General features: G+C 37.8%; 5 protein-coding genes and 1 long non-coding RNA gene across 15 annotated transcripts in view; 2 read left to right on the forward strand and 4 right to left on the reverse strand.

Annotated features, from left to right (window-relative positions):
- Positions 1-3,092, reverse strand: part of LOC126871234 (Y-box-binding protein 1) — a 9,059-nt gene extending 5,967 nt beyond the window's left edge. The window contains exons 1-4 of one of the 2 annotated variants that reach the window (XM_050629830.1): positions 2,597-3,092; positions 1,010-1,073; positions 169-202; positions 1-65 (exon numbers count right to left, since the gene is read on the reverse strand). The exon at positions 1-65 is cut by the window's left edge and continues 197 nt beyond it. In XM_050629830.1, the coding sequence (XP_050485787.1) occupies positions 1-65; positions 169-202; positions 1,010-1,073; positions 2,597-2,657 (224 nt within the window). In that variant the 5' untranslated portion in view covers positions 2,658-3,092. The remainder of the gene's footprint in view (positions 66-168; positions 203-1,009; positions 1,074-2,596) is intronic. The other variant, XM_050629831.1, reaches the window with a different exon arrangement.
- Positions 3,093-3,665: 573 nt separating this feature from the next.
- LOC126871184 (uncharacterized) lies at positions 3,666-11,642 on the reverse strand. Of its 3 annotated transcripts, none has more exons than XM_050629681.1 (6): positions 11,358-11,642; positions 9,161-9,309; positions 8,497-9,080; positions 7,857-8,396; positions 5,264-7,792; positions 3,666-5,164 (listed from the first exon to the last, which is right to left on the reverse strand). In XM_050629681.1, the coding sequence occupies exons 1-6, from the start codon at positions 11,358-11,360 to the stop codon at positions 5,001-5,003; spliced, it is 3,969 nt and encodes a 1,322-aa protein (XP_050485638.1). In that variant the 5' UTR covers positions 11,361-11,642; the 3' UTR covers positions 3,666-5,000. The 3 variants fall into 3 exon arrangements, with proteins under 3 accessions (XP_050485638.1, XP_050485637.1, XP_050485636.1); XM_050629680.1 differs by lacking the exon at positions 11,358-11,642 and adding an exon at positions 11,118-11,258; XM_050629679.1 differs by lacking the exon at positions 11,358-11,642 and having other exon boundaries at positions 9,161-10,243.
- LOC126871255 (uncharacterized) lies at positions 10,891-11,622 on the forward strand. Its single transcript, XR_007691593.1, has 2 exons — positions 10,891-11,014; positions 11,134-11,622. It is a non-coding gene; the product is annotated as an uncharacterized LOC126871255 (long non-coding RNA).
- A 15-nt stretch (positions 11,643-11,657) lies between the features above and the next one.
- Positions 11,658-15,564, forward strand: LOC126871206 (ATPase family AAA domain-containing protein 3A homolog). Of its 3 annotated transcripts, none has more exons than XM_050629756.1 (4): positions 11,658-12,565; positions 12,983-13,457; positions 13,539-14,562; positions 14,652-15,564. In XM_050629756.1, the coding sequence occupies exons 1-4, from the start codon at positions 12,370-12,372 to the stop codon at positions 14,787-14,789; spliced, it is 1,833 nt and encodes a 610-aa protein (XP_050485713.1). In that variant the 5' UTR covers positions 11,658-12,369; the 3' UTR covers positions 14,790-15,564. The 3 variants fall into 3 exon arrangements, with proteins under 3 accessions (XP_050485713.1, XP_050485714.1, XP_050485715.1); XM_050629757.1 differs by lacking the exon at positions 11,658-12,565 and adding an exon at positions 12,583-12,771; XM_050629758.1 differs by lacking the exon at positions 11,658-12,565 and adding an exon at positions 12,768-12,908.
- A 916-nt stretch (positions 15,565-16,480) lies between these two features.
- Positions 16,481-19,932, reverse strand: LOC126871207 (S-phase kinase-associated protein 2). 5 transcript variants are annotated; one of them, XM_050629759.1, is made up of 8 exons: positions 19,712-19,932; positions 19,599-19,629; positions 18,759-18,865; positions 18,350-18,664; positions 17,915-18,212; positions 17,324-17,760; positions 17,122-17,249; positions 16,481-17,003 (listed from the first exon to the last, which is right to left on the reverse strand). In XM_050629759.1, the coding sequence occupies exons 1-8, from the start codon at positions 19,789-19,791 to the stop codon at positions 16,657-16,659; spliced, it is 1,743 nt and encodes a 580-aa protein (XP_050485716.1). In that variant the 5' UTR covers positions 19,792-19,932; the 3' UTR covers positions 16,481-16,656. The 5 variants fall into 5 exon arrangements, with proteins under 5 accessions (XP_050485716.1, XP_050485719.1, XP_050485721.1 ...); XM_050629762.1 differs by lacking the exon at positions 19,599-19,629 and having other exon boundaries at positions 19,712-19,852; XM_050629764.1 differs by lacking the exons at positions 19,599-19,629; positions 19,712-19,932 and adding an exon at positions 19,496-19,563.
- Positions 19,933-20,110: 178 nt separating this feature from the next.
- On the reverse strand, positions 20,111-22,279 carry LOC126871249 (uncharacterized). Its single transcript, XM_050629853.1, has 3 exons — positions 20,794-22,279; positions 20,511-20,661; positions 20,111-20,421 (listed from the first exon to the last, which is right to left on the reverse strand). The coding sequence occupies exons 1-3, from the start codon at positions 20,999-21,001 to the stop codon at positions 20,295-20,297; spliced, it is 486 nt and encodes a 161-aa protein (XP_050485810.1). The 5' UTR covers positions 21,002-22,279; the 3' UTR covers positions 20,111-20,294.
- Between the last annotated feature and the right edge of the window lie 115 nt (positions 22,280-22,394).

The following is a 22,394-nucleotide window of genomic DNA, read 5'->3' on the forward strand; positions in this document are numbered from 1 at the left end:
TCGACCACTTCACCGTCGCCGACACTGCGCACAGCCTTCCTTGGGTTGTTCTTCACGATGGCTGACTATAAGTGCAGAAAATTATCATCGTGATCGGCGATTCGCATATTCCAAATCCAATCGTAGCTCATTTCTTTCAACTACTACCGAAATAAATGTACTACTCACTTGATGAACAAATACATCCTCCTTGGTGTCGTTCCTAAAACAAATCAAACGAATCGTTAAACGATCGAATTATCGAAGAGGAGACGAGTTTGTTTGCGATTCGAGGAAAATTTGTTGTACGTCTGGGAACATGGACCAAATGGAAAGTATTTCCATGTGCGATCCAATGGATGTCCAGACAGTCGTTTTCTCTACCACCGTGTACTTGAAACGATACCATTGAATACGCGCAAACGGCGCGAACAAAGGTACGAATGAGCGGTGGTAATTCGATTGCGACAACTTTCTGCCGAAAAAAACTTTCTGTCCGACTATTTACTTTTCTCTGACCTACGAAAAACTCGCGTTACAACGAAAATCGTTGTGCTGCGCGAAAACGAACGATGCTTTGGCCACTGTGCAAAGGCATAGCGCATCCGATAGCTACTCGTACATACACGCGTACACACACGTGTATATGGTATATGTATAGTGACGCGAAGAAGGGAAAGGAAGAGAATGAAAAGGAACTAGAAAAGAAATAGCATAGAGTGGGGTGGAGTGCCATGGACTAAGGTGGGGATGCGGATAGGAAAATGCTAGAAATAGCCAAAGATAAAGGAGGAACCGTGGACGAACGAATGTGATTTGGCGATGCACGTGTCGAAGCAAGCGTCTATTTTGCCAATGTTAGAACGTTTGGATCGAGCTTGAGAACGAACCCGCGTTAGGAAAGCTTCGCCAACCATTCCGAGTTCGGTCGAAATTTAGAGATCCACATCTTCTCGATACGATCGATCGATCGATCGATCGAAAAGACAAGAAAAAAACAAATGAAAAACGGTAAATCGTTGTTACTAACCTGTTGATGAATCCGTACCCACTCTTCACGTTGAACCACTTTACAGTCCCGGTCACTTTGTTAGCTGAAACCCAACAAAAACAAAATAGTACTAATTAAATATCTAGCATAAACAACGTTATGCGTCGCGTTAGTCGATAAAAGCATCCTCGATAAACAAATCAATTGAGCCATTTCTCGGGAATCCGGCGATTCGATTTGTTCGAAAAGGTAGAAACCGGAGCAGCCGGTACGGCTAAATATCGGAATTGATAAAACGACAGCGTGAAAACCAAAATCAATGGTGATATATTAAAAATGCCTCGTCCGCTCTGAATAAACGCACCACTGATCTAATTGTAAAATCAAGGCACGTATATTGTTTAGCTTGTATCCTCTTTGCAACAAGTATTTAGTTTACCATTCGTGAGAAATATTTATATTTACTAACTGTTGCGATGTGTTCGTAATCAAAAGCCAATTATTCTTAGGATAATTCCATGTTTATATAGCAAACAGCCCGCGTTACCGATCGTTCGCAGCAGGGTAAACAATACGCTGAAATTTTGGAATTCGCTTGGGTAACAGTTTCTTGGACTTTTGCCCGTTAACATTTCAATTTTCCTTCGAATCGTATCAACGAACGAGAATATCCAGTTCTAAATGGAAAGGAGCAGCGATCTGTAAAGACCCGATGTTTCTGAACTTCAACTGAAAATGCAGTTTCGCTCCTATTTCGTTTTTCGTTCGAAGAAAGTAAATTTCCGCGAAGCCAATCTAAAGTGGAAGCTGACGACGGCAGCGCGCTCAAGTCCGTTCCGAAAACGAATCGTTCGAACGGAAGCGAACATTTAACGAATAGGTATACCGAAACTTACGTAACCCAACTAGTGTTTAGGTCGATTTACGAAAAACACGTTGAAAACGTATGGGAAAGACAGTAGGGAAATTTCCAGAAATTACTACTGCATGTAACTATGACGTAACTACAATGTAACCACGAATTACAGATTATATATTTTATTTGTTCGATACACGGGTTAAGGTTATGATGTAAACGTAAATCGCAGGGTGAAATAAAGAGGGATAACGAAACGAAGTAAGATGGAGTAAAGAAAAACAAGAAAACGGAAAGAAAAAGAAAAAAATGAACGCATTCTAATCTACACGTTTCTATTCTCTTCCGTTTTTTATTTTTTCATCATATTTGAATTGAAGAGAAATTTCGTAGAACTCGATGTTGGATAAGCGCGTGTAAGCTATTCCGTTTCGGAAAGAGAGAGAGAGAGAGAGAGAAAGAGAGAGAGAGAGAGAAGGAGGGAATAACTCTAGAGAGAGGGAGTGGGGAGGGACGAAAGAGAAATAAACGTATTGGAAATTCGATGATCTTCTATGGAAAAAATTGGAGAAAATGTAGATAAAGCAAAGAGGAATGGTAACCGGCTTGCCGGACGCATGCCACATGGCTGAACGTCTGCTGCTCTCATAGACGCCATTATTACATGCGGGCGATCGTCGCAGAAACCAACACGCTCTCGTTCTAGTTGATTATCATACCGGCAAACTAAACGCGACACGATATTTAAGGTACATACACGACTCGCTTACCGATGATCAGCTTCTGCTGGCCAGCCTTTGGTTGTTCGGGCTGTTTTTCCGGGTCAGCCATGGTGGTGGTGTTAAGGTGTTAAGACACGCCGCTGCCGAACCTAGATGTTCCCGTCTTTCTGGTTGTGGTGTTGGTTCCCTTCTAATGTTCCCAACATGGCTGCGCCTCCAGGCGACCGTACAAACATCCTTCCCGTCTAACGAGCTCTATGATAGGTTGGCTCGCAAACAAACCCGCTCGTTTGACCAATCCTGGCTAGAGTTTCACGGAACGCGCGTGACGTAACTCACGCGTTACTTCCTCGGTTTCTTCCTCGCACGCTCGCTCTCCACCATGCTTTTTTCCTCGTTCGGCCGCGCGCGCCTTTACTTTTCTGTTCGATCCTTTTTACCGATCGCTAACCATTTAACGATATCGATACAATTTACAATACTTGACGTTTCTTCTTTTCGCGTCTCTTCTCCCTTCTTCGTTCCTTTCTTCTTCTTTTTTTAATTGTGCTTTCGTTCCGAATTTCTGCCCCTCTCTGTCTCCCCCCGCCCCTCCTCGCCCTCCTTCTCACCGTTCAGTACCAATGAAATTTGATTAGACTTTTTCACCGCTTTGGCTTACCACCAAATCTAAAACGACATTTCCAACGGAATTTGGATTGACGATACAATTTCGCGTCGGAACGCTCTTAATATTAGCCGCGAATAACATTGCTACTAAATTCTTGTACTAGAATTATTATTTGTTTTTGTAATACAAACGTAGAGCAGTTATTGGGATATCGTGACAAGCATTGACGTACCGTTCGTACTTATAATAATTTTAACGACATTACCGGATAGATTTTATGTCACCTTGTTTTGAAACACATATCAGAGGCACAAGATACAGGTCATAGGCATATATCGGCACGATTTTTAACGAACGAACCTTTTACAGTGAAATTCGACTAACGCTATAAACTACGAAACCGAATCGTAGCGGATACACAGTGGAATTATGTAGTTGTATTATTAGTATACATACATATGTACATATAAACAACCAAGGACAAAGGTTGTGAGGGAAAACCACATCGCAAGTGTAAAATGTATTTCTCCAACACTATTGGTATTCGTATTTCTGACATTTTTCAAAGTTTACAACGTTTCCTTACGGAGATGATATATCTGCCTGAAAATGTAGAAAAAAATAATTACGCATTTTTTACAACATGGCATAGAGAACCGCACCTGTATGTTCCGTTAGCGCCTCTCTATCACGTTACTTTCACATATCGATTGAGTATTTTGTGCTCCTCGATCGTAAGATACAATCGTTCGATTATAAACGTCGTGAACGTTTCGCTTACTTTTTTATTCGACGTACTTACGCCAATTTGTCGGCGAGCGTTAATACTCTTTGTTGCCCTTTTACTTCTTCTTCACCCATTCTCTTTTACAATTGTTTTACTTTTTCCTCTGTATCGAATAAAGAAGACAAAAGTGATCTCCGTTTACGCACCTATAAGTCTTATTTCTATATCCGAACTAGCTATCGTATCAAGAAAAAAGGAAAAGGGATAAAAGTATTATGAAAAATAAAAACGAAATAAACTATTGCAATTGACGATTTCATCGCGTTCAAAACAAAAAATATGTTTATCGATATGTCGGAAATTTGTAAATTGATGACTTATTTCAAAACACGAAGCGTTTTCGTCGCTCGAACCTTTTTGTTTGCGTAAAAAAATACAAAAGAAAATGTTTAAAAAGAAGAAAAAAGGAAAAAAAGACAGAAAATTTACAATAATTAAATATCGTATGTCCAAAACATTTTAGTGGCCGGATATAGTATAAATGTCACTCGAATAAATATGAAGAACCTTTAACGTTTATCAAAACTCGATTCTTGGTAAGAAGTTAGCAGATAAAGGATAATTAGCGTCATCGACGATTCATAGATCGATGAACGTTTAAAGTTAAATATACAATGTTCCGTGAGCAAACACGCTTGTAATAGGTATTCGATTTTCCTTAATAAAACAATCACGCATTTTATTCTTCTATATATCTGTACGTGTATATATATATATGTATATACATATATATATGCATGTGCATTACACGTAATGTAACTTAAGCAGACTTTAACACAGTGATAGATAAAGACCCGCTTTAACATTTTCGTATGTACAAGATGGATAAGATTAACAATGGTGAAAACTGTAACGTTAAAATGTCGATTCTATTCTATAATTCTGTTCTCAGTGCAATAGAACTGCATGAATTTGAGGGGCATCGTTTTTTGACAAGATTCTGCCGAATTACGATGCTAGAATTACAGAATAACGGTATTAAAAAATCAAATAACGCGTTTACATATTTCCACGATGAATATTCGAAAAGATGCTAGCGAGATTTACATTCTCCATCATCTCAGTTTTCTGGTCCGTGTATTTCTGGACCTTGAAGCGGTAGAGCCACTGCCGATACTGAACATACCAGGCGTGGAAGCATTAAATGTCGTTGTGGAATTTGTTGTGCCAAAGTTGATGGATGGAGTTGTTGTTGGAGCGGAGAAATTAAATCCTGTACCTGAATTGTTTAAAATGTATTAATCGAAATGTATAACCGAGGATACGAGAAGATATTAGCGTAATTAAAGTTGTAAGAAAGATAGAGAATAGTTTTCACCTGAATTCGAAGTTGTCGTGCCAAACTGGAAAGGTGCTGAAGCGGAAGTATTGTTATTGTTGCCAAAGGCAAACGCGGTAGCGTTCTGTTGCGGTGGTTTTTGGTTTGCTCCAAAGGTGAATATTCCAGAGGTGTTGCTTTCGTTCGCATTAGCGTTTCCAAAAGTGGGAGTAGAGGACACGTTGGGAGTCCCAAAGGTGGAAGATTGTGCTCCGAACGGTGATGCCTTGTTGCTGTCACTAAATGCTGGTGGACCGTTTGCTGTGGATGCAGTTCCCATGCCGAACGTAGGGTTCGACGAGATAGAGACGTTTTGCCCGGCGAACGTGTTATTCGGCACGGAAGAATTGAAATGACCGGTGGTACTGTTCGCGGCTCCAAACACGGGAGCACCACCGGTATTGTCGCGTCTGAATATCGAGCTCATACCAAAGTTTTGCGAGGCAGAAGTTGGCGCTCCTGGATTCTCCTTGTTTTGATTTTGCGAGGCAAAGTCGGGGGTACCGGTAGTTGTAGTGCCAAAAACCGGGACGGATGCGTTGCTCACGGGAATGTTGGTAGAACCAAAAGTGGAAGCGGTCGAATTGCTGGAAACATTTGCAGCGCCGAACGCCGATGACGTAGTTGGTTGCGTCGAACCGAATAACGTCGAACCGCTGTTGCTTCCAAATACTCCCGAACTGCTTTTGAAACTCGTACCTGTTGCCGAATTCGCCTGACCAAAGATGTTGCTCGTCGTAGAAAACATAGATATCGAGGTGGTCACATTCGCGTTTGAGAACAAGTTACTACTGACGTTGCTTGTTCCGCCGGTGTTTATTCCGGATGTGGATGTACTCGCGCTAGAACCGAACATCGGAATGGAAGTTGTGTTTATTGCTCCCATAGATGACCCACCGGCTATGCTCGAGAAGATTGGCATCGAATTCGTGGATGCGAATCCAGCAGAAGTAGTGACAACGTTAGAACCAAAAACTGACGTGGTCGTGCTCTTTGGCAGAGTAAAGGTAACTGTGCTGACGCTCAAGTTAGACGTACCAAAAACTGGCTGATTACTCACTGTCGTTGTCCCAAAGATCGATGGAGCGGATGACGAGTTAGTAAATATCGAGCCGGTATTCGGAGCGATCTGAGCCGTGCTACTATTGATCGTCGACGTCGTCGACGTCGACGATGAAGCTCCAAAGCTCGATGGCAAATTATTGTTCGCAACAGCGAATGGACCTACATTCGAGGTACCGGTAGCTGTATTTGTCGTCATCGATGCTTTACCGAAAGAAAAGCCAGCTTTGCTATCGTTTACAGACGAACTGGACGAAGAATGCGATGCAAAGGTCGAGTCTGTCGATGATCCAAATGTAGGTAAGCTAACTTTTGGGTTTGCTTCGAAACCGGTATTAGCTGAGCTCGCACCCGTAACGCTATTAGCTTGCGTGCCACTATTACCATTATTCGAAGACGTCGCTGCGTTAGGAATCATCGAAGCCTGTCGAGACGTACTCGTCGAAGCTCCAAACGTTTCGCTATTTACTGACGCATTCCCTGCTGACCCAAATACGAATCCTTCGGACTTGGTGGACGTTGTCGATGGATTATTGGTTTTGGTTCCAAATGTAAACAACGGCGTCGATACGTTCACGTTCGATTTTGTACTCAATGCGTCATTCGAGCCAGTAATATTTGCAATACTTGTGAATGGCATAACGTTTGCTTTCGTGTCGATCGATGTAAATCCCGTATTCTGTTCTCTCTTTTCCGCGACAGTGCTTAAATTTGCTGGATTTGTGTGTGGCGATGTGAAGATCATACCGCCTTTCATATTTCCGATCGATACGTTCACACTCGTCGAACAGATTGCTGCAACTTGCGAAACGTTTGTCCTTGGGTTGCTTTGACTCGGCTCGTTTTTAGTGTTTGCTGCAGTCGTACTCATAGAAATCACCGAAGATATTGGCGCAGCTGTGGTAACATTCCCAAAAATGGTAGTTGTTGCGGGAACAGCAAGTAGAGGGGATTTATTATTGGCAGACACGGTATCGAACACGAACGTGGTACCAATCGGCAAAGTACTTGTCGCTGATGTGATCGTAGTTGATTTGTTAGAATCGAAATTTTGTACGTTAAAGCTCATCGAACTGGTCGTAGTTGAGTTCGAAACAACAGGCTGAGATACGATTTCAGATTTCGTAGTCGAAAGCGTAACCCCAAGAGTAGAATTGATCGTTTTATCTGCCACGGAAGTTAACACGTTTTCAATTTTCCTCTCAGACGTATCGGCAAACTGAACGTTCGTATTCGAGGAAGTATTTTTGACTGGTAAATTAAAAGCCACATGTTTTGGTGACTTTGTATTCGATTCGCTGCTACCAGGACTAGGTGCCACGGCCGATGTGGAAATGGGTGTGGTATTAACGTTCGTAGTGGTAGTCAAAGAATTAAGGGTCGCACAAGTGACAGTACATGCGACAGACTTGACGGCATTTACTTCTTCCGCTTGAATCACCACGTCTGGATTAATCCGACTGGCACCTGGAAACAAAAACGAATATTCGTAAATTAAAAATGAACGTACTCGCACGTTGAATTTCCTTACCTTTACCAGATATGGCATCAAACATGCTTTGAAGTCTTGCTTTCATGCTCGTTTGCCTCATGTCTGTAATATCTTCCTTCTTTATCTCTTCTACATCGTCGGTAGTAAACTTTGCTCGTATATTACCCTGCTCTTCGACCAACATCCGTAACTTCTCATTTCTTTCCGGTTCTGCCCTCATAAATAACTTGTGTGTTAACTTGGCTGATTCGATGGACTCGATCGATTCTACGGAATTATCTTTATCGCTATTCTGCGCATTCAAACGTTTTGTGTGTTTGTGGTCTGATTCATTTTCTATACTTTCATTGTTAAAATTTCCTTTTGCTTTTAAAATTCCCTTCAACGGTGAATGTTCTTGTAGCTTATCGGCAGAGTTACACGCATGTGAATTATTTTTTCTCTCCGTTAACTCGTAGTCAGGACATTTTGAGCTTGTGCTGTGAACTTGTGCTACCGTTTCAGTACTAGCACTTTGAACACATTCCAAAGATTTAAAATGCTTTTCAAAATCTGGGGTTCCGCTTCGTGAAAAGTCTCCTAAAATAAACAAACCAAATGTAAAACAAGTCCAAGTATTTTATCGTTATCGTTATCGTTACCATTACAAGATTACAAATTATTTCGACCTACTACTTACTAGCTTTCCTTTTGACGCCGGAAACAACGTGCTTGCTAGAACTGAGTGAATTTATAATATCGTAACACGACGGTGTTTTAGTACGTTTCGTGGGTCGAACAATTTTATTACTTTGGGGAGAAATATCTTCTTCCGATTTCAAGGATTCTTCTCTGCTCCTTTTCTGCTTTGTTTCATCCTGTACCTCAAATTCCTTACTAGCAACGATATCTCTTCGTTGTTTCTTTGCCGGGTCGTAAGCCACATCTTCCCTCGAAGCGTGTCTTTTTAGCGATATCTCCCTTAAAGCTTGGGCAACGCTAGGCGAGGAACAACTATTGTCAGAGTGACGCACATTCGACAAAATATTTTGCTTCGATGGTGGAGAATATCGTATGGTATGAGACGGTGCTACTCTAACTGTTGCCGGCGTCCTTGTTTTCATAGACTTCACATTTATCAATGGAACTGAACTAGCATGGAGATTTACTTTTGGAAATTGCCCTACCCGATATTTGGATTGATGAGCCAATTTGTTGCTTGCTTCAGTAGCATATTTAGTCAATCGAGCCGTAAGTCCTGGAGAGGTTACGTCATTGTATACTCTGCAATTATATTACAAATTTTTGTACTCGCACAGAGCTGCGAATATCTATGATCGATTAAGGTAGTTTAGGCTACTTACTTGGGATCAATGTTGTATCTAGTCGATGCTAAGAGAGGCCCGCTAGCTGTTTGAATAGCTTTTCGTTCTCCTACTTTTGTATCTACTTTAGCAGTTACGCTAGAATCCCATGAAGAACCTTCGGCGTCAAAATACGTTGAATTTTCTACCTGCATCAGAACATGATTCTGTCCATACAGAGGAGACGGTGGTCTCTTTGATAATACTTGACCAGAAGGTGACAACTTGAACGTTTGATTTTCTAATTCCTCTTTATTTCGTGACAACACTGGTGTCGAAGTACGTTTTGTAACAAAGGAATCGTGATCGTATGACGAATGTTCGGAATTAGGATAAAAATACATTTTCGAACTGATATCGTTTGACACATTGGCTTTTTGTAAATTTTTTGGAATTGGGCTAATCTGCGTGATCGATCCAAAATGGGAAGAACGTTTCTTAGTTGGATAAGGATCGGTACTAAGCTGATAATTCGATCCTCGTCGTCTTTCCATCCTAGAGTAGGGTCGTCTTTCGGTTAGATATCGCTTTCGAAAACGGCGAATCGCAGCCTCAAAAAATTGTCGGATATACAGGTATACGTGATCGATGACGGTTCCGAAACTCGTACGAACTTCGAAAGAAATGTGTTTGCAGTAATCCAGTAAAAGGAACGCGTGCGGCGACAATAAGCTGTCGTTGATAATTAAAAAATAGCACGCATAAATCGTAAGAAACAATGAAATGGTAAGAATAAAAATCGATCCCCAAACGTTGTACAGAAACACGCACCCACTCAACACACTTACTAAAATGATCACACTCCGATTTCTTAATTCCCACATATTATTTCAAACAAATAACCTCTCCATGTTTGAAAAGAGCACATTCACTGAATTACCGGAACCTTGCTGCGTTATACTCGACGACATTATCGACGTAGCAACTACTACGTAGTACATATTAATTATCGTCTTCCCAGTTATTAACATATTTTTTAATTTATTAGAAAAATATTTCGACTAAAACTTTACATTTTCTTATTAAATCGCCGATCAAATGATGATTTCTATAAAATATTTTACAACCTCTATTACGATCAACCTTCCGCTATTATAGTACGACGGTCATACTATAGCATGGCGGTCAAAAATCCAAGTATACAGTCGAATAAGCGAGTCATTATAGCGAGTCACATAGAATCGAATAGCGAGCGTATAATTACAGAGTAGCATTGAGCGAGCAACAATTGGGTTGGCAAATGTGCCTGCGGATTTTGTCAATACATTTGTCGCACATTTTTTTGTTTTGCCGACGTGTATATCTTTTTCTTGTTGTTTAGACTTTCACCTTTAATTTAATGAAAAAATTGTATCGATTAGTTATTTAATTTCGTTTTTATCCCAATTTAAAAATGGATTTCGAAAGCGAGCATATCAGACATATTTTAATGTATTTTTTCCGAAAAGACAAGACCGTAGCGCAAGCACAGAGGAAGATATGTGCCATGTTTGGGACAGAAGCCGTGAACGAAAATCAGTATCAACAATTGTTTGGGAGCTTTCGTTCTAGTGAAAATGCTCGGCAATCTAGTAAACATGGCTTCCCAGATTACGTTGATGATAGCATTATCAGGCACATTATCGATAGAGATTTTAAATACACAACGCGTAAAATTGCAAAGGACTTCCATGTACCGCATGAATACGTTATAAACAAATTAAAACAGCTTACGTGTTACAAGGAACTGAATTTATGGCTCCGTTATGAGCTTGACGAAAGTCATTTGACGTAACGCATTAGCATCTGCGATTCGCTTCTGAAACGCAACAAAATTAATCCATTTCTGAAACGACTGATTACTGGTGACGAAAGGTGGATATTTTATAACAAGGATAATCGGGAAAAACCGGACATGAAGCAAAACGAACGAATGATGGTACTGTTAATTTGGTGGGATTATAAAGGACTTCTGTACTTTGAACTTTTCCCAGAAACCAAAAGGATTACTCCAAACGCGTACGTTGAACATGTCGCCAAACTGATAGATGCAGTTCAAGAAAAGCGGTCGGAATTGGGAAAACAACAACGTGTTGTTTTCCAGCATGATAATGCAAAGTTCTACTCATCTTTGGTCACTCGCCTAAAATTATTGGAACTAGATTGGGAAGTGTTGCCACATCAACCATTTAACACTGACTTTGCGCCTACAAATTACCATTTATCGCGTTCCTTGCAGGACTCCTTAAATGATAAAAGTTTTAATGCCGTTGCTGATTTAAACTCGTATTTAATTCAGTTTTTTGCTAACAAAACTCAGGAGTTTTATGAACATGGAATTATGACACTGCCTGAAAGATGACGAAAGGTCATCGAGGACAACGGACAATTGCTGATTGATTAAAGTTATATTTTTAAGCAAAAATGTTGAATTTTCCTTCTTATTTAAAGTGATCTTGATAGAATCGACTATTACAATTGTATCACTCGTCTCTTTTAATTAACCAACCGTTTAGTAAACCATCGTTTAAAGCGTTTAGTAAAACCATCTCACTTTGGCAAAGATCGTACGAGTCCCGGGAAATATTCTCTCACAAAAGTATACATAAAATGTCTACTAAAGATGGCCACCTGATCATTTTAATCGCCCTAAATAATTAAAATCTCATCTCTACAAATCTATAAATTAAACTAGTACCACTAAATAATACAGCTAGTACCATTTGATAAGAAAAAAAAACCCTGTTATATGTATCTTACATGAAAAACAATTCAGAGCAATAAGCAATGGGCAAATTATTATATTGTAATATGCTACATTAGATTATATACGTATTTAGAATAACAATAAGATCGGAATTCGGAATACGTACGCATATATAATATACACAAATTTCTACTTTTGAATTTTTTAGCTACTTTTAAATGTCATTTATTTATTTCCTGTACATTACTATACAGATTATCATATAGAAAGAAATTTATTCAAAATATGTAAACTGATGTAAGGTACATATAATATAATTTGGACTTTCCATTTCCGTCCGTTTCATTGTTCAGTTAAGGTTTTAAGAGAGATAAATGGGTCCACAATCCACTTGTTTCAGTTTTCACACTGGCAGCGCACGTGGGAATTCCTCGTGATAGTAAAAACAGGAAGGTTAATAGACACGAGTGCTATCGACCTAGTCGGCCAACGGTTATAACAGCATTTTAAAGTACAGCAAACCATGTCGTGGCTTTTTGGGTATCGTAATGCACAACCGCAAGACTTTTCGCAATTTGTACAACCACCGGCATCCGATGGGGCTGGAGGCGGAGATGATCGTGCACCACCGCCTAGAATTTCTCAAATGGAACCGTATCGATTTGACTCGAGTGCTTTAGAAAGAGCAGCAACAGCTGCCAAGGAGCTCGAAAAATCTTGTATGATCGGTTACTTTCATTTTTTCTTTCAATTAAATATTGTTACGCGAAGTTACGTAAGCAAACAACGATTTACTAGGTTAAGGACCTCATGTTCTGTATAACATGATACTCCGATAATAGTCTAATTCCATGATGATGCAATGATTCGTTATCGAATACCGTCTTCAGAAATTGTTTTCATCAATGAAAATAGTTATGAAGCGGTAAATTTTTACGCAACTCGCAATACTTATATTAATAATTTTTCATTTCTCAGTCATTCTATAATTTCTTTCCTTTGCTTTTCTTATTTTTCTCATAATTACGTTACATTGATGCGTAAAATAGAGAATTTTGTAATGTAAGTTGTTTGAGCTTTTGCATTTTATCTAGCGTATCTCAAGCGAAATTCTTATTCTCTTCTTTTTTTTATAGTGCATGCCAAAGAGGCTTTAGAGCTATCTAAAATGCAAGAAACTACTAAACAGATGGAAAGACAAGCAGAAGTAAAAAAGTATGAAGCTAGTATAGAGCAAATGAAAGCAGAACAAAAACGTATTGACGGAGAGGAAAGGAGAAAAGTCTTGCAAGAAGAAACTAAACAGCATCAAATGAGAGCTCAATATCAAGATCAATTAGCAAGAAAGCGATACGATGACCAACTGATACAACAACAGAGAATGAACGATGAAAATTTGAAGAGGCAGGAAGAATCAGTGGCGAAACAAGAAGCAATGAGGAAAGCCACGATAGAACATGAAATGGAATTGAGACACAGAAATGAAATGAAAAAGTTGGAAGCAGAAGTTAAAGCGAAAGCAAAAATAGACAGAGAAAATCAAGATCTGAATATAGAGCAAATTAGGGTGAAAGCGTCCGAAAAACGAGTAACAGTTTTGGAGTCGATAAAGTGAGTAGAAAAACAATTTGGCCGTCGATACGATAGCGGAATTGAATGTATCGAATGATATTTATCGAATATTAATTTCAGAACCGCTGGATCGGTATTAGGCACTGGGCTCACAGCTTTTCTTCAAGACTGGGATAAAGTTATCGCTGCAGCTGGAGGCTTGTCTTTGTTGGCTTTCGGAGTGTATACCGCGAAAGGTACAACGGGTGTCGCTGCGCGATACATAGAATCGCGGCTAGGGAAACCGTCTCTCGTTCGAGAAACTTCTAGATTTACAATATTGGATACGTTACGGCATCCTATCCAAGCGACAAAGAAATTAAAAAGTAAGCAGACCGATGCTTTATCCGGTGTTGTTTTAGCACCAAAGCTCGAAGAAAGATTACGCGACATCGCGATAGCTACGAAGAATACGAAACAAAATCGCGGGATGTATAGAAATATATTGATGCATGGCCCTCCTGGGACGGGTAAAACAATGTTCGCAAAGAAGTTAGCGGAACACTCGGGTATGGATTACGCGATTGTGACTGGTGGTGATTTGGCACCATTGGGTCGAGATGGTGTTACTGCTATTCATAAAGTTTTCGACTGGGCAGCAACATCCAGGAAAGGTCTGTTGCTTTTCATCGACGAGGCGGATGCCTTTTTAAGGAAGCGATCGAGTGAGCATATTTCGGAAGATTTGAGAGCGATGTTAAATGCGTTCCTTTACAGAACTGGTGAGCAGAGCAACAAATTCATGTTGATTCTCGCTTCAAACACACCAGAACAATTCGACTGGGCTGTAAACGATAGATTAGATGAAATGGTAGAGTTTCATTTACCAGGTCGGGCAGAACGTGAACGTTTAGTTCGACTTTATTTTGACAAATTCGTTCTTCAACCAGCGATCGAGGGCAATAAAAGATTAAAAGTTGCACAATTTGATTATAACGCGCTTTGTAGTAAAGTAGCCGAAATAACCGAAGGAATGTCTGGAAGGGAACTAGCGAAATTAGGTGTCACCTGGCAAGCAGCAGCTTATGCTTCCGAAGATGGTGTATTAACGGAACAAATGGTTATAGATAAGTGCAATGAGGCTGTTAAGCAACACAAGCAAAAGGTGATAAATAATTACTTTTTACCGTTCTTACTTTTTTATAATGTTGAGAAATTATTTATAATATTTGTTTCTATTTGGGATTTGTATAGGTTCAGTGGCAGAGCGAACAAGAGAAGCAAGAGGCGAAATCGATTTACGCCACTGAAAAAGAAATAGAGATTCAGCCTATAAAATCCAAGACAGCAGACGAATCATCGTCGGACACAACTACCATAGCGGCGGCTTAATTAATTACCGTAATTGCACAAAATGTTGCAAGCGATATTTTATTAAGAAATCAATTATTAGTAAATGACAGTGGAGAAGGTGTAAATGATACTGTTACGAGAGGACGGAATTAATACTGACTTTTTGTTTTCTATACAAAATATACGTGTATAAATATTTTAAGGTAGAAGTATATTTGTTGTAAATTCCTAGCTGGATTAAACATTACGTACACTTATATATATTATATTATTATATATATATATGTGTGTGCGTGTATTTGTATATAAGAGTGCTTGACTGACAGTGAATATGCTCTCAAATGTACTTCTGTTACAATTTAATTTTAAGACGGAAGTCTTACAAATCCTAAAAAATTCACAAAAATCATTAAAATTCAAATATGTACTTTAATATTTTACTACCAGTTACGTTCTTTTTTTTTTTCGTTTATTTCTAAGTTCTAAGTAAGTTTCTTGAGCTTTTCTGTATATTGTCAATTTTGTATTAGCGAATTTATCGGATTAAATAAATAGTAATTGAAAATTCTCAGGAATCCAGACTAGTAGGTTTTAAATTGATAAGAAATTGTGGAAAATAGGATGCAGATTTAATCGATATCATTCAACAGTACTGCTAAAGAGTTCATGTACATGTAATATCCTATCTTATAAGATTCTGTATCTAAATTACAATAATCATAGATATATACACATTAAAATAATTCGATATAAACGTTTAAGGAACGTTCAAATGTACTCTTATAATTATTAATAAATATTTAATATCTTTTTATTGTTGTTTATTTGAAAAATTAAATTCTTTTAAATTAATTATTTATTGTTTGAAAAATAAATGTTCTTTATTACCAACATCGATATTATTATAAAAGAAATTACAAGCACTAAAATATAAATTCGATTTGAAAAGAAATATTAATTAACATGTTAACACGAGATGTAGCACTTGTAATAAAATTAATAGTAAGGAAAGAAAGAGTAAGATAGTGCTAAAAATATAAACTTTTACGTATCAAGCTAAAAAAATTATTTTTTCATTAGAAGTATTATTTATTCAAAAAATGCCGCCGGTGAGATTAAAATTAAACTGATACTGTTATATTTAACTTAATAAACACATGCAGCATTTGCATACTTAACTCTTTCTGTAAATTATATATGCTCCCATCTACAAGTTACTTGACACTTACATACTTTGAACAAAATTAATATATTATACATATTCTTGACATAACGTAATTTTAACATTTGATATAAATGCTAACTTTATTTTATAATATAGGTCATAGTATAAAATCATGCATATCTTGATTTAATTGAGTAACTTATGGGTAAACAATAAGTATCGATACAGAAAGTCGTATTTACATTCAAACAATCACTGTGGTCAAAATAAGCAAGTGTCCGGTGGCTTATGGATAGGAGTGCATGTAATTCTTTCGAACTCTATGTAGCATACAATCGTGCTTAGTACAGTTACATTTCGCACGCTATATGAATCGAGCTACGCGAATTTTACGAGTTCATTGAAACAAAAGGCACGCAAGTCTTCAAATATACATATACTCTCTCAACTACTTTTCTCAGCATTCAATTATTTTTACCCTCCCTACGTAAATACTGACAAAGAAACGAATTTAAAATATATTTAATTTAGAAGAAAAAAAAGAAAGAATGAAAGACAAAGAGAATGATATAGAAAAAGCATATTGTTTTAATTTTATTTCAATAGGATTGTAAAATCAGTCTCTTATTAAGAAGACATTTTGTAAAAAGGCACGCACGTACAGGTTTCAGGTTCCCTTTGGTATTTAGTTGGTCTTTACCACTATTTGTGTACTAAATCAATTAGTTAGAATAATTACGTTCAATCCCTAACGCGAAGCCCCCAAATACTTGTTCTTCGGACACCAATGGTTGGTCTTGCAACGGAACTGTATAGGAACTTATTAAGTTGGGTTTCGCCACAGGTAACTTGTAATGATTTCAGTACTGGTTCGGGTATTACACCAAAAACATCCAAATATAACAAAGATGGCATATACGCCAATGTTACGTACGTCGACGGAGGTATACCATAACAACGACTTAGCGACAGATGCTCTAATTTTGACAAATCAAGTAAATTACGGACAGTATTCATTGTAAGCATAGTACAATCGCTCAAATCTAATTCTACCATATCTGGGCAACTTTTCACTAAATCCTTAACATCTGAAACAAGGGAAGAAAAAAAGAAAAATACTGTCATTCGAACTAGCATATAGGTTGCATAGCATATAGGATAACTAGATTTAACATAAATTTTCGAAACCACGAAACTTGTACTTACTATCATCTGTAATGGTTTTTCTGCATCCAGCTATATTTAAACGTGTAACGGATGAAGGTAACGATTTACAAAGTAATGTCATAGTATCGGTATCTAAACCACACCAAGCCATATTGACAGCATTGAGACTGAAAATATTAAAATAACACGTTAGAAAACATTTCTCGCTAACCAACGACACTATTGCAAATAATTTTCTTACTTTGTAAGCTTCATCAAATCCTTGATACATTCAATATCCATACCCTCGCACATCGTTAAATTTAAAATTTCTAAGTCATTATTATCACTGATAGCTTTGCAACATGATCTATTCACTGTACACTTTTCTAGAGATAATTTTTTAAGGTATTTACACTTAGATAATAACATAGCCAATCCATCTGGAGAAATCACTGCCATCGAAAGGTCAAAGTACTGTAGTTTACTAATATAACCGTCGGTAAAAACTTCACTGTTTTCAAGAAATACAGGATCTGCAATTTCTGCTTGTGCCAGTCGAAGTATTTGAACACCTCGTGGCAATATATGACCCAATGTACCTTCGTTCAAGACTTTACTGCCTAAATCCAACCTGCTCCATAATGCTTCATCTCGCGCTATTTGACACCATCGTTTACAAACCAACATGGAACGTACCTAACAAAAAAAGGAAAAAAGAAAAAAAGAAAAGAAGACAAAAAGTAGAAAAAGAAGAAAGTCGAACAGGACATAAAATATTTGATGTTACTCTTATTATTACTTTGTCTATTAATTATCTGTGTTATTTATTTCTATTAATTTGTAATCTTACCAGACATTTCTTTGGAAGCCATTTTAATATCATTAAAATCATCTCATCGGATAATTTGTTAAACTTATCTTCACCGAGGATCGAAGGTTTTCTTTTTCTCCTATATAGATAGAACTGTTCAAGACTACTTTCTCTGGTAGAAACATTAAGATTATCTTTAGAAAAAGTTTCCTTCGTATCGATAAAATTATCTATTTCCACCCTAGAGGAATAACCAGATTCGTTTTCGATCGTTGAATATGTTGCAAATTCATCCAGTTCGTACGGATTGGGATCCAATCTTCGAGTAGCTTCCAAACTTTTGAAAAATACGTTAAGAAATGTATGAACATGTAAGCAAAAGAAAAGAATTTTGATGATAAAAATGATACGATGATAAAAAGAATATGACGATAAAAAGAAGATGAAAAGAATTTTTACAGTTAAAATACAAACCTGTCTATACTAGTGGTATCCAAGCTGGAACCTCTATAAATGCACTCTTGACTTTGAGAGTCATTCATATTTTTACATTGTCCATTGTTATCCAAGATAGTAGGCGAGATTGTTTGTTCCAAAGAATGAGACTTTCTTGTACTTTCACAATTCGATGCTCCATCTTCTAACATACTGACACCCATTTCTTCTAAGATTTCAGGTTCTACAAGGCTTGTATCACCAGAACACGACCATTTTGCGCTATGTTTGGTGGTACTGTTCAAACTGTCGTTTAAGTTGTTATTACAGCTGTCATCTAAGCGTAGTTGTTTGCTGTCAAATATATTTGCATATACAAAATTAATTACCAACAAGCTTACATTTGCATAATATGATCAGATAAAAAAGAGAGTAGAAAAAAGGCAACCTGTTCCACCAGGGTGAAGGAGGTGATCCTTTGGACATAGTAATTTCTAAGTCTTCCTTAAGACTAGTATGTTTTGTCACGCAGAAGTGCACAGATTGCGTAGAAACCTACAGATTGGCATATAGGAAAAATTATGTTTGACTTAGATCATAAATAGCTTGATGTTTGTAGGTCAAAGATCATTGTCAAACTGAACATAAACAGAATTTCTAATTACAAATAAATAAAACAAGAAAAACAGGTAATCCGTATCGACTAAAATGTACACCAAGTGACTTTTAGTAAACATTTGTATTTGGATCTAATTAGTATAAATAATCATACGAGTAACTGAACGTGATTAACATAACTCATAGTTAGTGAAAATCACTAAAGGAAAGCAATTTAAAAGATATGGTGTGGTAAGAATGTTATTAGCATAGCTCTTAACTGGATATTTTTAACGAAATATTTGTGAATTTGATAATTTAGTAATTATACTTATAAGTCAAAGAACACGATCTTCCCACTATCTTACTAAAAAAAAACTACAAAATCATCGAAATATAGAAGAAATTACGTTGATTCAACTAATTCCCCAACCGACAGTTTATTAATTTTCCGAATGAAGAGAAAAAATAGTTTTTTGTGGTAGAGCAACCACTCGAAGAACGTAATTGGGAAAAAAGTGATTTCAATATTTTTCGTTGGTGAATTTGTCATTTATAAACTTGGAGTATCTGGAGTGACAAACAAACCGTGAACAAATCTTGATCTTTTCGATGAAAAGAATGAAAATTTGTTATATCTTGCGAATAGATTTCGTAAGAATTATTCACTGGGAAAGGTTCTTAACCTTACCTGTGGGCGCGAAATATGCACCTGCATCACCCTGAGCAACAGGTAAGAGAGATGTATACGTAAACTGGGTAGTTTTATTTTGAAGGCGGGGAATTGCAGTAAAATGAGATTACCTTTCGGGAGGCGAGGATTCTTTGGAATTTTCGAGACAATGTTCGTCGAACCTCGTGTGCTCCGCCACGACGGAATTCATTTTTGGCGGAATCCGGACACCGTATCCTTTTTTCAATCGCCACTGGTTCCACGCATGGAAAACAATCGTTAACGACGAATCCCAATTGCTCGAATCACTCGCGACCTTTCGATCTATTCCCTTGGTCTCCTATCCGATTGGTTGACGGTTCAATGATCTCGAGACGGCGGGAATTTGAGAAATCGATCGTGCGCGCCAACTGTTCAACATTACTTACCTAAACTCTAAATCATCCGATCGGCGCTGCTGTGCTTTTTCCGATTGTTATTGTTTTAAAAGTTCGCGTAACCGCAACTGCTTCCTTAGAAATTTCAATCCGGTTGATTTCAAGCGGGAAAATTTATTTTCATTTCTACTCACCCTGTTTCCATTTATTACAACTTGTTTCGTTTACGTTTTAATGAATGTACGTGCGTATAGCTTTTAACTAAAAAATCTAATAAATAAACAAAGGAATTTGTCTCTGGCAATATTTATATGCATACGTCACTACTTCGGCTCTCTTAATTTTCGATCTTCCGTTTCTCGTTTCGGACGTTTGTCCCGAAATTGACTAAATCGGACGTTTTTCTATGGAAGTCGAATCGAGATCGAAGCGGCTGTAATCCTCGTTCGTGCCACCAGCCGTACCTGAAATCGGAATCATCGATCGATTGAGATAAAATAAAGAGAAACGAAGAAAGAAGAGCCTTGTATCGTTTTCATAAGATTTAAATTACGCATTGCTGCTAAGTAAAACTGGTGGGCGTCTACTACAGTTGCCACCATTTTCCTGCTCTTCCGTAGTTTTCTCGAATGTATCAATCGTGTTGAAATTGTTCGCTCTATTTTCGTATTCCTTCGAGTAAAATTTTGGTGTGATCGATTCTCCTGTAATTGTAACACACTATCTAATCGATATCATAGTTTTTATAATAATAAATAATAATTTCTTAGTAAATAGATTTCCTTTGTTCCACGCGATAAGAAAGCGATACGTTTCAAAAATCGTATAAACTATACCGTTGATTTTCGATACACGTATGTTCGATTTGCCAATTAATCTATCTTTGGAAAAGCATAATTTAAAAGGTGGTAGTTTTTCTAATTGTTTGGCCACCGCGGATGAGTTGGAACCGTGAGAACTCGTTCGATCCATAGTTGTCCTCCTCGACCTAAGGCGACGACGACAGTTACGTTTATCGAGGATCAGCTGTATCGTGTTAACCATCTATACAATGAAGGAGACGGAGGTGGGGATATATTTGGTCGATACGCCCCGGAGCAATAATACATGTACATTGTAGATGAAAGGAAAGAGGAATGGGGGTTGTTTCACCTGACCGCGTCTTGCGTTGCCTGCGTTCACATTCGTTTACATACATCGTAATTCATTTTCCTTGAATTCCCACATCAGTCAGTTATTTTCGACTCGAGTCACTTCAATGTCATTGGACATGGGGCGCGGTACATGTTTGGATACGTTTTAACGATAAACAAAATTTCACAAGATCTGATCGCGAGATAATCATTCTGACAATCGAATTTCCACCTTGAAATATCATAACATTTTTCCGAAACATTTTTGTGTATCACGACAAATAAAAGAATATTCAAGCACGGAAGAGTTAGGTGGGCACTCTGTATATTAAGCTATGCAATTTCCAATTTTGTAATGCAAAATGAACTTCTTCTTTGGCAGTTCAGTTGCATGTACTTCGAATTCAAATTCAGTACACTTTGATCAAAATTAGAGAATGAAAGCTTGACTTACAATCGAGTTTGAAGTAAATTCCAACGAATTAATCGAGAGAATTGTACCGTGTGTCTTTTGTTCGACGACGATCGTGCGAACAAATCGAGGAAAGTGTTCTTCTAGCAAGCAAGAATGCTCTCGTAGACGAAGCTAAAAGGGTATAGCTATTAAACCGAAATGAGAAATGCTGTTTATCGATTAAATGCTATTTTATTAGGAAGCTTACAAAGTTTTCATAAGACTTGCTCGCTTTTACACGGAAAAAACAATGTCGTTCGCAACTCGGACAATTCCAAGTTTCGAAAATGTTTCTCTTCCTCTCTTTCTCTCCCTCATTCTTTCTTTCGCTACCCTCTCTCGTATCTTGAGTTTGAATCGCAGCCAAAATTACTTTGTAAGAGATTGTGTATTTTGGAAACTGTTTCTATTCGTACGATCGAAAAAACCATACATACATATGTATAGAGTTAGCAATAATGCTTCACACTTACAATATTTTCGTATGGTAAAATGCATTCTCTCCATTCTTACCATCATCGTTATCAGTTTTCTCTTTCTCGGTTGGTTGGTCGGTTTCCGTGCGAAAGAGAACCCTAAAATTTCGCGTCTTTTTTTTTTTTTTTCACAGAAAAAAGGACGAGCATCGTCCACACGGTCAGTTTGTTACTTTTGACTCGATATAGCTGATAGGTCATGCAAAAATCGACGAAGGAGAGCAACGACGGGCTTCTTCGCGAATATTCGTAAAACGTAAAGGAATCGCAACGCGCGCCTTCAGGCTTGCGAATAGCTAAAATAAAAAGCAGACGAGGAAAAAAAGAAAAAGAAAAGGAACTGACGTTCGTTTAAAAAGCATTCGTAATATTCT

The sequence above is a fragment of the Bombus huntii genome, chromosome 11 (genome assembly GCF_024542735.1).
Source record: "Bombus huntii isolate Logan2020A chromosome 11, iyBomHunt1.1, whole genome shotgun sequence".
NCBI classification, from domain to species: domain Eukaryota; kingdom Metazoa; phylum Arthropoda; class Insecta; order Hymenoptera; family Apidae; genus Bombus; species Bombus huntii.